General features: G+C 51.4%; 1 protein-coding gene across 1 annotated transcript; it reads right to left on the reverse strand.

Annotated features, from left to right (window-relative positions):
* Positions 1-4,170: 4,170 nt before the first annotated feature.
* Positions 4,171-10,534, reverse strand: PLD6 (phospholipase D family member 6). The gene is made up of 2 exons (XM_033184327.1): positions 8,971-10,534; positions 4,171-6,225 (listed from the first exon to the last, which is right to left on the reverse strand). Exons 1-2 carry the CDS (start codon positions 9,395-9,397, stop codon positions 5,978-5,980), a joined length of 675 nt encoding a protein of 224 aa, XP_033040218.1. The 5' UTR covers positions 9,398-10,534; the 3' UTR covers positions 4,171-5,977.
* Between the last annotated feature and the right edge of the window lie 3,729 nt (positions 10,535-14,263).

The following is a 14,263-nucleotide window of genomic DNA, read 5'->3' on the forward strand; positions in this document are numbered from 1 at the left end:
TTTTTTTTTTTTGAGACGGAGTCTCGCTCTGCCGCCCAGGCTGGAGTGCAGTGGCACTATCTCGGCTCACTGCAAGCTCCGCCTCCCGGGTTCACGCCATTCTCCTGCCTCAGCCTCCTGAGTAGCTGGGACTACAGGCGCCCGCCACCACACCGGGCTATTTTTGTTTTTGTATTTTTAGTAGAGACGGGGTTTCACTGTGTTAGCCAGGATGGTCTCAATCTCCTGACCTCGTGATCCACCCGCCTTGGCCTCCCAAAGTGCTGGGATTACAGGCGTGAGCCACTGTGCCCAGCCTCATATGCTTTTAATGTGTGGATTTTATGGTATGTGAATCTTGATCAAGTGTGTTTTTAAAAACTGGATTGGATCATGGCAGCTCCCATTGGTGCTGAGCACAGCCAGCAGCCCGAGGCCTTTAGTGACGCCTTTCTTTAGCAACTGCAGACAGCAAAAAGCAGAGCTGCAGGTTGAAGGCTCAGAGTAATGGACAGAGCCCTAAAATGAGTAAGAATGGGTGCACGCAGGGCCTGAGTGGTCACCAGAAAAGAGAAAGCAGAGTTGGTGCCATCACATACATCCACCTCATGCCTTATTCTGAAATTCGAGTGTGAGAATACATGTCGACACGTAAACCAGCTATGATTTTAAAGGCGTTGGCTGTGGTCTTGAAAAGAGTCATGCGGAAACCCATCACCTTAAGATTTTGAGTGTAAGGATCTTCACGACGAAATTTCTGAAAATGGTTCAGTCTCAGCTTCAGTTCCTGAGGCTGGAGAAGGATCCTCTAGAAGCCACACTGTAGCAGCTGCCCTGAGTCAGGACCTCCACTTGGACCCAAAGTAGGATGTCTCTCATGCATGTCGCTCCCAGCGACGCCAGACGGGATCCGCACAGGGCTGCCTCTGCTGCTCATTATTAATGCCTCTAAAGTCATTTCCATGGTTCTGTGGGCTTCGTCTTTAAAGGATTCAAGTGACTGAGACTATCCCAGAAAACCTTGCAGCTAGCGAAACTAGAGTACAACTAAGAACATTTTCAGACCTCCAGTGTGGATGACCTGAGCATCATCTCGCAAACTGAGGGGACTACAAGGATGGTAAACTGAAATGGACATGAATATACTCTGTTAGATCAGACTAAAAAAAAAAAAAAAATTGGGCCAGGTGTGATGGTTCACACCTGTAATCCCAGCACTTTGGGAGGCCGAGGTGGGCAGATTATGAGGTTAGGAGTTCGAGACCAGCCTGGCCAACATAGTGAAACCCCATGTATACTAAAAATAAAAAAAATTAGCCAGGTGTGATGGCAGGTGCCTGTAATCCCAGCTACTCAGGAGGCTGACGGAGGAGAATCACTTGAACCCAGGAGGCAGAGGTTGCCATGAGCCGAGATCACGCCACTGCACTCCAGCCTGGGCGAGAGAGAAACTGTCTCAGAAAAAAAAAAAATTGTGTGTTGCTTTAAAAACCTATAGAACTGGCTGGGCGTGGTGGCACACCCCCTGTAATCCCAGCACTTTGGGAGACCAAGGCGGGTGTATCACCTGAGGTCAGGAGTTCGAGACAAGCCTGGCCAACATGGCAAAACCCCGTCTCCACTAAAAATAAAAATTAAAAAAATAAATTAGCTGGGCTTGGTGGTGGCACATGCCTGTAAGCAGGAGGCTGAGGCAGGAGAATCGCTTGAACCCAGGAGGCGGAGGTTGCAGTGAGCCAAGATGGTACCATTGCACTCCAGCCTGGGGGACAAGAGCGAAACTCCGTCTCAAAAACAAACAAACAAAAACCCTATAGAACCAATATAGTGCTTTAAAATATGGATCATTGCATTGGTTCATTCCAACAACCTAGGTATATTCAACAGTGTGGGCAGACTGTTAAGGGTGTATGGTACTATCACAATTTTTTGTTTGTTTTGAGACAGAGTCTCGCTCTGTCACCCAGGCTGGAATGCAGTGGCGTGAGCTTGGCTCACTGCAGCCTCCACCTCGCAGGGTTCAAGCAATTCTCCTTTCTCAGCCTCCCGAGTAGCTGGGATTACAGGTGTGCACCACCACACCCAGCTAATTTTTGTATTTTTAGTAGAGATGGAGTTTTGCCATGTTGCCCAGGCTGATCTTGAACTCCTGACACCCGCCTCGACCTCCCAAAGTGCTGGGATTTCAGGTGTGAGCCGCCGCGCCTGGCCAGCTACCATCACAATTTTTAAAATCACAAGTGTTGCAAGAGTTTAAAGTGTTTTAAATTTAATTGTGCTAATATTTAACATGTACATCATGTTTTGTTCTCAAGCTGTATCACTGCCCACATAGTTAACAACATTGAATCCAAACCACTAAGTTCATGAGAGGCCATCCCAGGAGAATAAGGCGGTTACAGGGGAATCTTCCTAGAGCCTCTTTTGTGACTGTTGAACCTACTTCGGGAATGTATTACTTCTTTTGAAGTTTCCCTCTGAGAGGAGCCAAGATAATCTTATAGGCAAAAAGAGGCTTCAGGTGACACACACACACTACACAACCCCTCCCCAACCCTCATCTTCAGCGAACCCCTGCCCTCTAGCATCACTCACCTCAGGTGCTGGAGCAGAGGCCGGCCTGCAGTTCTAGGGTCTCCTGGGCATGCCTGCCTGTTACTGGCATAGCACTCTGTGTATGGCCCAAGGATCTTCTATACCCATGGCTGGGGCAGCAGGGCAGAAAACAGCCTCCACTTTTGAGGGAGATTTTAGCACTGCAGGTCCTCAGACCCCGCTCCCTCAAGGGACATCTCACTTCAGTTCTTTTCAGAAAGGCCCACTGGGCTGGGTGCAGTGACTGGCCTGTAATCCCGATACTTTGGGAGGCTGAGGCAGGAAGATCACTTGAGCCCAGGTGTTCAAGACCAGATTGGGCAGGAGACCCGTCTCTACAAAAAAATTTAAAAATTAGTCAGGTGTGGTGGTAAGCCTGTAGTCTCAGCTGCTTAGGAGGCTGAAGCAGGAGAATCCCTTGACCCCGGGAGGTTGAGGCTGCAGTGAGCCATGATCGTGCGTCCCCACTCCAGCCTAGGCGACAGAGTGAGACCTAGTCTCAGGAAAAAAGAAAGGCTGGCATCTGAAACTTTTTGTGAGATTCAATTTCCCTCTGCTGCTAAGATAAAAATAAGAAAGTATTACATATATGAAATAAAATAATTTCACATTTCTTAAAATATTCCTGTAGGCAGCTTGGCCAAGTTACTTTGTATGCATCCAACCACGGATGGCACTGGAATGTCTTCCACCTGTGCTGGGAGTGGGGCAGGTCCCCAGGAGGCAGGGTGCATGCCACACAAGTCAGGACAACAGCAGGGACTGAGCTTCGCTCCAACTTTTGGTCTAGAGAGACCACCCTAAAGTCTGGACATTTGGAAAATATTTTAATCTAGGAGGCACCCAATGTGAGGAGCAAACTCACCCATCCAAACCCAAAGAATGGACTCAGAGACCCGGAGAACAGTGAAAGAGGCTTTCAATAAGATCGCGTGTCTGATGAGCAGGCACACCTGGCACAGTTTCAACAAGCAATGTATCCCCTAGTGTGCAGGCTCCTCCTTCCTTACAGGCTGAGTACCATGGGGTCACAATCTTCCCGGACGGTGCTTACTGGTTGTTAGCCGGGGGCTTTAGGCGTTTTCTTTAGGATTGTCTTGCTGCATTTTGTTACAGCCTACAGTGCATTGCAATCTTAGTCCACTTAGGAGCTCTTCAAGTATTTGACTTATGACCTAAGTAGCTAGGCTGGCTGTTAGGAACAGACAAAGTGAGCTATTTTACAGGCCAGTAAACTTTCCTTTTAGACTAAACTTTTTTGGTTCGGGTGAGGGCAACTAAGAAAGTGGGGAGGGGGCAGAGGGGGGAGCCGACAAGAAGGCATCGGCTAGCCTGAGGGGCCTAGTACATCCTGTTTCTTCCGTAGTTTGCTGACCTAAGCCAATTCAAGGCACTTTGTCTTAAAAAATGGACCACTGTATACCTTATTTCCTTCACCCAAGTAACAGCTTAAAGTTTTACTTTGAGTCACCTGTTCTTTGACCAACAGTTTCTAAATAGCTGTATACTGCCCCCCAAAAAGTTGTATTTAACAAGGAGCAGCCCCTGTTTGAATGATTTAGCAGCAAGCTAAGGCAAAGACACACAATGGTCACATTCCAGAATAAGAACATGTTTATTCAGATGAGCCAGAAGTCCAGGGTCACACGGCTTTGCCTTCAGGAGATGCTTTACACACTCTCCCATTTTCTTTTCAGAACATACACTGTGGGAATTCACAAACTAAAACAAATTTCTGGTGACTTCCAATCTGTACATTATACTTTACAGTTTCAATTGAATTTTTTTAAAACTTAACTTCCAAGCTGGCCTGCCTAACACTGTGAGTCAAAAGTAACCCTAAAAAGCAAAAACACACAGCACTGAAGGGTCTCTGGGTGGTAATGTCAGCGTGGGCTGGGGAGGTGAGACCAAGCACATGGCCAGCAGACCGCAGGACGGGCCCTGGGGCTCATCATACAGAAATATGACAAGATAGTGAAGTCACAACTTCAGATGTCATTGGAGCTATCTATATATGACACACACATTATAAACAAATAACCTGGAACATTTCACAACATACGACACCTGTTCTACCTGGGAATGCAAACCCTGACCTGCAAATAAGAACACAGATGTGGGAGACACCACAGCCTGAAGCTGCTCTCCTCTTCCCTCCTCTTGTCTCCTCCAGTCCCGTGATGGGTTACGCTGAGCCAGCAATGTGCATGCACTAACTCCACAGGTGTTAAAGGTAAGGTCACTTCTAAACACACAACAAAATTACCTTAAACATTAGGACGTTAAAAGTTAAAACCCCAGCCAGGCATGGTGGCTCACACCTGCAATCCCAGCACTTTGGGAGGCTGAGGTGGGTGGATCACTTGAGGTCAGGAGTTCGAGACCAGCCTGACCAACATGGTGAAACCCTGTCTCTACTAAAAATACCAAAAAAAAAAAAAAAAATTAGCCAGATGTTGTGGCAGGCGCCTGTAATCTCAGCTAATTGGGAGGCTGAGGCAGGAGAATCGCTTGAACACAGGAGGTAGAGGTTGCAGTGAGCCAAGGTTGCGCCATTGCACTCCAGTCTGGGCCACAGAGTGAGACTCCATCTCAAAAAAAGAAACAGCTGCTGGCCATCAGTCCCGACACACCACGGCACTTACTACCCAAGGACAAGCTGCTTCAGAGCTTGGCACTGGCGTGCACACTGGTTTTAAAGAGCAATTATGCAAGGAAGCAAGGGAACGGCCAGCCTTTGGTGGCAGTGGCGCTCACGGGGTTGCCCCGAAGGCTGCTTCTGCCACCCGCACTGCACACTCACATCTTCCCTTCCTCCTGACTTCCATTTCCTCTCCCCACTCTGAGGACTGAGCCCTGACAGGGACAGACTGTGAGGGACAAGGAGACTGTTGGCCCCAACCAACCCCAGTCGTGCCACATGGAGAGAGGGAAGAACTCTCAGGAAGATGCCAAAAGGGGCCACGTCAGCCAAAGTAGAAGGGGCTTTTCTAGAATCAGGGAAGGGAATGGGACCGAACCGGAAAAGGCACCGTGCCTTTTCTGTGCTGTGGCAGAAGCTTCGATTCCAAACCAAGATATGGACCACACTCCTGAAAGCACCCCATGGCAGGTCGTGACTGAAGTTATTTTGGCAAAGGGGCAAAGAAAAAATCTGGCCCAAAATAACTGACCTGAAATAACAGAAATTTCCCTTTCCTAATCTTCTTTAGTTCAACTTAGTATTCTAATAGACGAGAATTTGGTTTAACGTGAGGTCTCCCTCCCTCAGAAGGCACAGCAGCCCGCAGGGAGGGCTCAGCCCCATTCTTGGTTAGGTTTGGTGTTGGCTGGAGGTGTGGCAAGTTCTGTGCCATGGAAGCGATTTCCCTCCAGCTCTGGAGACAGGTGGAGCACAGCTTCAGTGACTTTTCTTTTTTTGTGGGAAAAAGGTATACTTTGTAGGGTTAAACTCTTTCCAGATGCGCTCAAATTCTTCCAGAAAAAGCCGCACGTACTCGTCGTCCTCCATGATGAGAACGTTCTCCCTGTTGTTCTGGATGGCTTGCGTGGTCCAGTTGAGCGAGCCAGTGATGAGCACCCGCTTATCCACGATGGCAAACTTGTGATGCATGTAGCCCAGGTCCTGATCGTGCCGGACCTGGATCCCTGCAGAAAGGACAAGGTGATTTCATTCCATGCAGGAGTCCCACCTCCAGTGTGGACTGTTCCTGGGGGCTACTGGCTTTACTTTATGTTTCCAGTTTGGTGGGCCAGGAAAGCCCACCACGCTTTCACAGAGTGGTGGCAGCTAAGCTCCCAGGAGGGACGCTGAGAACCACAGAGGGGACATCACACACGGGGCCAGAGCATCACACACAGGCCATGGGGGACCGGGCGGGCCGTGGTCTGGGTGAGACCACACCTCCGAGTCTATGCCAGCCAGTATGTCCCTTCGGGGTTACTGTTTGCTGTCGAAGCTGTCACTAACCTGGTCAGAGGTGACCAGGGCAAAGACAGAGTGTGAGCCTTCAGGTTCTGACTCTTCCACAGCTAAGGCTGACAGCCGTGCCCACTCTGCTCAGAGAGGCCCCGGTGTCTGGCAGCAGAGCCCAATTTGCTGGCACAACCTCGGCCACCAAGGCAGGAAGGACCCTAACTAACAACGCACAAATGAATTCTCTTCCGCACCCCTCTGCTTCCTTCACCAAAGAACCAGGCATCCGCACCTCTGCTCTTCCCAGCTTTCCAACTCCTCCTGGGAAGGGCCTGTGTCTGTCTCCCCCGGAATCACTCACGACCTGCCTCACTCATGACCTGCTCAAGGAATGAGGCCGTCAGAAATGGGGGTTAAAAGAAGTTTTAAACAGGCTGCCATGGAACACAGTTGCCAGATTTTCCAAATCAAAATACAGGACATCCAAGTTAAACGGAACTTCAGATTGAGAGTAATCTTTGAAGGGAAGCGTGTCCCACGGAGTACTGGGAACACAACTTAAAAATCACTCCCTGTGCATGGAACTCACATTTAATTGTGCGTCCTGAATTGGGCCTGGCAGGATGGGGATGCGGTGGCTTCCTTACCTTGGGGATCCGACCCTTCTTACACTCTGGCCACTCCGCCGGCACGTCCTGTCAGCACAGCCCTCCAAACACATTCCTCCACATGGTGGGCAATCTAAAACCCCACCATTGCCAACACCTCCTGCCTCCGCTGGGATCCACTGCCCACTTCCCCGTCCCCTCCCAGCAGCCCACCACCTCTGGCCACAGAGGACTCCCTGCCGTTCCTCACAAGGAAGTCAGTATGTGACCCAGGGCGTCTGTGCTGCTACCCCTTCCAGCTGCATGCCTCTCCCTCCGGACAGCCCACGCGTGTCCGCAAGGCTCCTGCCCTGAGTGTCACTGCCCCTGGACAGCTGACCTGGCCCACGCCACTTCCTCCCACACCACTGCCTCCTTACCCTGCTTTACAAAATTTTCTTGACCCTTCGTAGTGCCCTAAATGAAATATTCGTGACTTAGTTGGCATTTCCGTGGGAACCTGGCCTTGTGCCCTAGGATGTTCCAGCTCCTCACAAATACTGGCACACAGGGGACATTCCTTGAACAGATGAATGCCACTGGACAGCCTCGAAGTCAGCAAGGATGCTGGGAGGCCATCCCAGAGGCCCAGAGGGAATCCGATGGGACCTTGGTCTAGGGGCCCTTGAAGGGTCTTCACCAACCTCAGTTTCTACAACTCTAAAAGCAACTCAAACAGAACTGTACTGTGCACGCCTGGAGGTCCCCAAACCTCCCGTTAAAATGACCAACACATGGGAGGACAGCTCTTGTGGCTGCCCCAAAGAGGAGGAGACATCCTCAATACGAAAACCACGTGCCCCACTCTGCTTCCATGTGGGGTGCAACATGCCCCACACCACCCAGGGCAGGGAGGGACCCTGGCTGACTCTGGAGAGGCTGCTCTGCGGCTCAAGTCAACGAGAGGCCATGGCTGTGCAGAAGGAACCCGCGGCAGTGACCACTGCCCAGCTTGGACAGTTGCCAGGCTCCACGCGTCTCTCAGTCACTGTGACCACCAGAATGAACATGTAGGCGTGACCTTCTGGGCGCCTGAGTGGAGACAGAGAGAGGACCAAGAGTCTGTGCGTACAAATACATAAAACGGAAGAGCAGGCTGGGCCGCGGAACCGGGCCAGGATGGACTGAGAATCCTCAGGCGGGACAAGGATCCCAAATATTCACACTTCCTAGTCCCTTCTGTCTCCACCCCACGAGACAGGTGCCCCCGCCAGAGAGATCTGTCTTCCACTCCTGTTGCAGCTGGGAAAACAAACGAACGTCCTGGCGCTGTTTTCTAGAACATATGTTTAGGTCTCCCAGAGCCCGGTGGCCTGAGGTTCACTCGGCAGCAGGTGGCCGCCTCTCCCCAGAGCCCTTCAGTCTGGAAGTCCAAGCACAACCCTGGCGTCCAGGTCCCCGGCCAGAAGGTTCCAGGTTACCACAGGCCGTCCGGGGGTCTCCGGCAGCCCGCAGGAGGGCGGGCCCGGGCTGCAGCCGTCACGAAAACTCCGCTGGCGGCGCCCGGGGAGTTGCTAGGGGAGCCTGCTCTGCCTCTAACCCGGCACACGCAGGCTCACCCGCTTCCAGCATGCCAGGACAGGTCACTTAGAAAACTGCCCCCACCGCGGAGGCACCGAGGGCCCGGCTCGCTTATGCCCACGCAGCCTGCTAGACCTTTCGTGGGGGCTCTGCTTTCTCCGTGTTACACCACCCCTACTCCACAACGCCACGAGGAAAGTAAATGAGGCCTCAGCCCGTCCCCAGACCCCCTCCCCTAAGTGTCCACCTTTGCCTAGGACCCCGGGTGGCTCAGGCCGGCCTTCTCCGCCTGGACCCCGCCGGGCCTACCTGCCTTGCGCAGCAGGCCGATTTGCGAGCCGTTGAGGGCCATGTAGTCGCAGTCGGTGACGACCCGCACTCGCACCCCGCGCTGGTGCAGCAACTGCACGGCGCGGCCCAGCTGCGGACTGGAGAAGGCGAACAGGCAAAGCTCCAGGCTGGCGCGGGCGGCCAGCAGGGCACGCAGCAGGCGGCTCAGGGCGCTCTCGCAGTGGGGGAGGCCGCACGGGCAGCCTTCGGGGAGCCCGGCCAGCGCCGCGCTCGGAGCCCGCAGCAGAGCCTCGGTACAGGTCACTTGCGACGGGAAGAACAGTACCTCGCGCCGCGGCCGCCGCCGCCTGGACCGCAGCCAGCGCAGCACCCCGGGCAGCGCCTCCAGAGCCAGAGCCAGGCCCATAGCCGCCGCGGCCGCCACCTGCCAGCGCAACCGCCCCATGCCGCCGCTGACCTGGGCCCCAGGCACACGCCGCCGCACCCGAGTCTGCGCGCCCCCAGCCCCGGACCGCCACGCGCCAGGCCACGCCCCCGTCACGCGCCGCCAACGGGCAAGTGCAAAGTCACGCCCCCAGCCCCCGAGGGCCACGCGCTAGGCCACGCCATGCCCCCACAAATGCCACTCACCAAGCTGAACCCACCCTTCCCACTAGCCCGCCTCCAGCCCTCAACGGGTGACCACGCCTCCCTCCACGCGCCAGGCCACGCCCTCCGCCACAGGCCCCTAACGCCAGGCCGCGCCCTCCATTTTCTTTCCAGCCTGGCGCCCGGCCCTGCCTCCCGGTCCCACCACCCACCACGTGCCAAGCCGCGCCCCCAAGCCCGCGCCACCAGGCAGCACCTGCACACCCGCGGGCCACGGGCCCTAGCGCACCCGTCACCTGCCCAGGCCAGAGACCGCCCTCCGCCCTATAAGCCTGAGCAACCCCGGCTCTCCTCGCTTGGAGCACAGCAGAGCTGCTCGGGAAATGTGGGGTCACACCTTCACTGTCTTCTCGGGAGCAGCTAGGCTAGGCTGCGGAAGGACCTGGGAACACAGATATCAGGGAATCAGCACGGCTGGAGGCAGCATTGGAACCCAGCGTACTGGAGGCGGTGGCAGAGTGGGGATGCCCAAGCGCAGAGCTAGGCCCCTAAAGGTTTTTTCCCAGCCCAACGGGATCTCCGGCGTTATTGGAAGGCCTGCCCTGCTTTAAGCATAAACAGAGGAAGAGACAAACGCAGCCGAGGGCACTGGGCCGGGGGCATAGGGAAACGGGCAATGTGTTGTTCTGGGCTGGATCCTGGAACAGAAGGAAGGCATTCACGGAAGAACTGGTGAGAGCCAAATAAAGTCTGGAGCTTAATCGCATTGTACCAATGTCAGTTTCTTAGCTTTGACAAATATATGAAAGGAATGTAAAAGGCTAACAAAGGAAGCTGGGTGGGGGTAAATGGAACTCTCTGTTCTACGAAACTTTTCTGTAAATCAAGTTATTCTAAATTAAAAGTTTATTAAAATATTCAACTTGCACCTTTCATATAATCCAGCTATCCCACTCTTAGGAGAAAGGATGGGATCCATTAACACAAGCACATGTTCACCAGTGTTCCTGGCAGGCTTATGTGCCTAGAACAACCCAAACGCACGTCAGCAGGTAAATAGGTAAATAAGATTTGTATATCTATACAAGGGAATGCTATTTAGCAGTAAAATAGAATGAAGTGGCCTGGCAGTGGCTCACGCCTGTAATCCCAGAAATTTAGGAGGCTGAGGCGGGAGGATAGCTTGAGTTCAGGAATTCAAAACCAGCCTGGCCAACATAGTGAAACACTGTCTCTACCAAAAAATACAAAAATTAGCTGGGTGCGGGGGCATGTGCCTGTAATCCCAGCTGCTCAGGAGGCTGAGGTGGGAGAATCGCTTGAGCTCTGGAGACTAAGATTGCAGTGAGCCAAGATCATGCCGTTATTGCACTCTAGCCTGGGTGACACAGCAAGACCCTGTCCCCCCCCAAAAAAAAGTACTCATATATGCTACAACGTGGATGAATTTCATTAATACTGAGTGGGAAAAGCCAGACAAAAAGAGTACATACTGTATGATTCCATTTACAAAAAATTCTAGAAAACGCAAACTAGACAGAGGGAAAGCAGACCAGTGTAGCCTGGAGGGGCCAACAAAGCCACAAGGAAGTGGACTGATGGATGTGTGTTTATCAACTTGACTGTGGTGGTTTCACGGGTATACACGTGTCAAATTGTATGGTTTAAATAAGTAAAATGTATGTCAGTGATTACGTCAATAAATTTTTTTTTTTTTTTTTGAGATGAAGTCTCACTCTGTCGCCCAGGCTGGAGTGCAGTGGCACAATCTCGGCTCACTGTAACCTTCACCTCGTGGGTTCAAGCAATTCTCCTGCCTCAGCCTCTCGAGTAGCTGGGACTACAAATGCACACTACCACACCCAGCTAAATTTTTTTTTGTATTTTTAGTAGAGACGGGGTTTCATTGTGTTAGCCAGGCTGGTCTCAATCTCCTGACTTCGTGATCCGCCCGCCACCGCCTCCCAAAGTGCTGGGATTACAGGCGTGAGCCACCGCGCGCGGCCAGTAAAATTCTTAACAAAGAAAATGAGCACTTGAGTTTAGTGCTGGCTCCCAGACTTCCTAGTTGCATGGTCTAGGGCAAGTTGATTCATCTCTTTGAACTTCACTTTCCTCATCTAAAACGATAATGAGAGGAGGGACTTAGTAGTTATGGCAGTATAAAGAAGGACTCAAATCTCTCCAAAGAGGGATAAACAAAAATAAAGCTGGGGGAAATGGTCAAAAACAGCCACTTCATGGCTGGAAATCTACCAAAGGCAGACAACAAAATGAGAAGCTTTATTTGATTTTTATTTATTTTTTGTCTTTCAGTTTCTATTTTTAACTTTGTGGGTATATAGAAGTTATATGTATTTATTGGGTACATGAGATATTTTGGTACAGACATGCAATTTGTAATAATCACATCAGGGTAAATGGGATATCCATCACCTTAAGCATTTATCCTTTCTTTGCGTTACATTTAGTTACTAGTTTTTTTATTTGTATTTTTTTTTTTTTTTTTTTTCAGATGTAGTCTCACTCTGTCACCCAGGCTGGAGTGCAGTGGCATGATCTCGGCTCACTGCAACCTCCATCTCTCGGATTCAAGCGATTCTTCTGCCTTAGCCTCCAGAGTAGCTGGGATTACAGGCACCCACCATCACGCCCGGCTAATTTTTATATGTTTAGTGGAGATGGGGTTTCACCATGTTGGCCAGGCTGGTCTCAAACTCCTGGCCTCAGGTGATTCCACCCACCTCGGCCTCCCAGAGTGTTGGGATTACAGGTGTGAGCCACCGTGCCTGGCCATTTGTGTTTATTTTTTATTTTTTGAGACGGAGTCTCAGTCTGCTGCCCAGACAGGAGTGCAGTGCATCTCAGCTCACTGCAACCTCCACCTCCCTGGTTCAAGCGATTCTCCTGCGTCAGCCTCCCAAGCAGCTGGGATTACAGGTGCCTGCCACCACACCCAGCTAATTTTTGTACTTTTAGTAGAGATGGGGTTTCACCATGTTGGCCAGGCTGGTCTCAAACACCTGACCTCAGGTGATCCACCCACCTCAGCCTCCCAGAGTGCTGGGTACAGATGTGAGCCACAGTGCCCGCTATCATAACCATTTTAATATATGTGTGTGTATGTAACTCATAACATCATGTTGTGTACCTTAAATATACACAATTTATTTTTTAAAAGGTTACACAAAGTATATTATCAGATAAGGGGTTAATTTCCAAAATATATAAGAGCTCAAGTGATTCTCCTGCCTCAGCCTACTGAGTCACTGGGACTACAGGTGTACACCACCAGCCTGGCCAATTTTTTTTTGTATTTTTAGTAGAGATGGGGTTTCAGCATGTTGACCAGGCTGGTATCAAACTCCTGGCCTCAGGTGATCCTCCTGCCTCAGCCTCCCAAAGTGCTGGGATTACAGGCGTGAGCCACCGTGCCCAGCCCTGAGTGTTAAGTATCTTGAATGTAAAATCAGGAAATCCTTGACTGCCTTCAAACACACGGGGAAGGTTCAGGATCTGGAATTTGTTTTCTGTCTCTTCCACTTAGTGTGAAAAGCTACAAAATCAGGAACCCCTATTCCTTCACAAGGGCAGCAGAGTCTGGCCTGGTCTTGGGCTGGCATAGATTCCGCTCAGCCTCCTGCTCTTCTGCACTCATGACCAATAGGAAAAATCTTCAAGAACTGCATGCCTGTGGGGAGAAAAAGCCCACAGCTGCCTAGAAACACCAGTCGGCGTAGGGCGCTGCCTGCCCCCTCGCCAGCGAGCTCTATTAGACATGGAAAATCCAGGTCACACACGCCCCTGACATGAATGCAGAGCGAACTTACACTGGGCTCCTACTTGCCAAGTGGATTCAGCCACTAGACCAGCAGACAACTGGCAAAGACTGAGCACAGAACTGAGTTCCCAGGAATGCCATGCACATGAGAAACAAGAGGAATCTGTACCCGAAGTTGGGGAGGACAGTGGGTGGTCATCTGTCCCTTAGTTTTCCCTTGACCCACACAGGCCAGGGGGTCCCCTCCCACTCGAGGTAGATGACTAAACCACAGGGAACCCTGCAGTCTTAGGGATTGTCGTGGTTACCCAGGGTGATTCCAGCCATCTTCCTCTCAGATGGACACGTCTTTAAATATCATCATTATTAAGGGATGAGCCATTTCCTAAAGCTGAACAAAATGCCAAGCACACGCGCATGGACAGTCAACAGAGGTCCTTGGGATAAATGAGTGTTTGCTCCTCTCCAACACCAACTCTAACGACTAACTTGGAAAAGATTGTCTATGATCATTACAGCAGCTTAAACGTGTGAATTGGCCACTCACTGGTTATTTTGTTTTGTTCTGTTTTTTTGAGATGGAGTCTTGCTCTGGCACCCAGGCTGGAGTGCAGTGGTGCAATCTCAGCTCACTGCAACCTCTGCTTCCCGGGTTCAAGTGATTCTCCTGCCTCAGCTTCCTGAGTAGCTGGGATAACAGGCACCTGCCACCATGCCCAGCTAATTTTTTGTATTTTTAATAGAGACAGGGTTTCACCATATTAGGATGGTCTAAATTTCCTGACCTCGTGATCCGCCTGCCTTGGCCTCCCAGAGTGCTGGGATTACAGGTGTGAGCCACTGTGCCCGGTCCACTCACTGGTACTTTTTAACCATAGTATTTCCTGTGCCTGAGCACAAATAAATATTAGGCATCAAACCAATAAACCATGTAGTCAACAA

The sequence above is a fragment of the Trachypithecus francoisi genome, unplaced genomic scaffold (assembly GCF_009764315.1).
Source record: "Trachypithecus francoisi isolate TF-2019V2 unplaced genomic scaffold, Tfra_2.0 Lachesis_group20, whole genome shotgun sequence".
NCBI classification, from domain to species: Eukaryota; Metazoa; Chordata; class Mammalia; order Primates; family Cercopithecidae; genus Trachypithecus; species Trachypithecus francoisi.

Bases quoted from the DNA above. Each gene is read 5' to 3' on its own strand.
- PLD6 (XM_033184327.1), bottom strand. From the start codon at position 9,397: ATGGGGCGGTTGCGCTGGCAGGTGGCGGCCGCGGCGGCTATGGGCCTG. The intron at 6,226-8,970 runs GTAGGCCCGGCG...TCCTTTCTGCAG, and splicing joins CGGCCTGCTGCGCAAGGCAG to GGATCCAGGTCCGGCACGAT.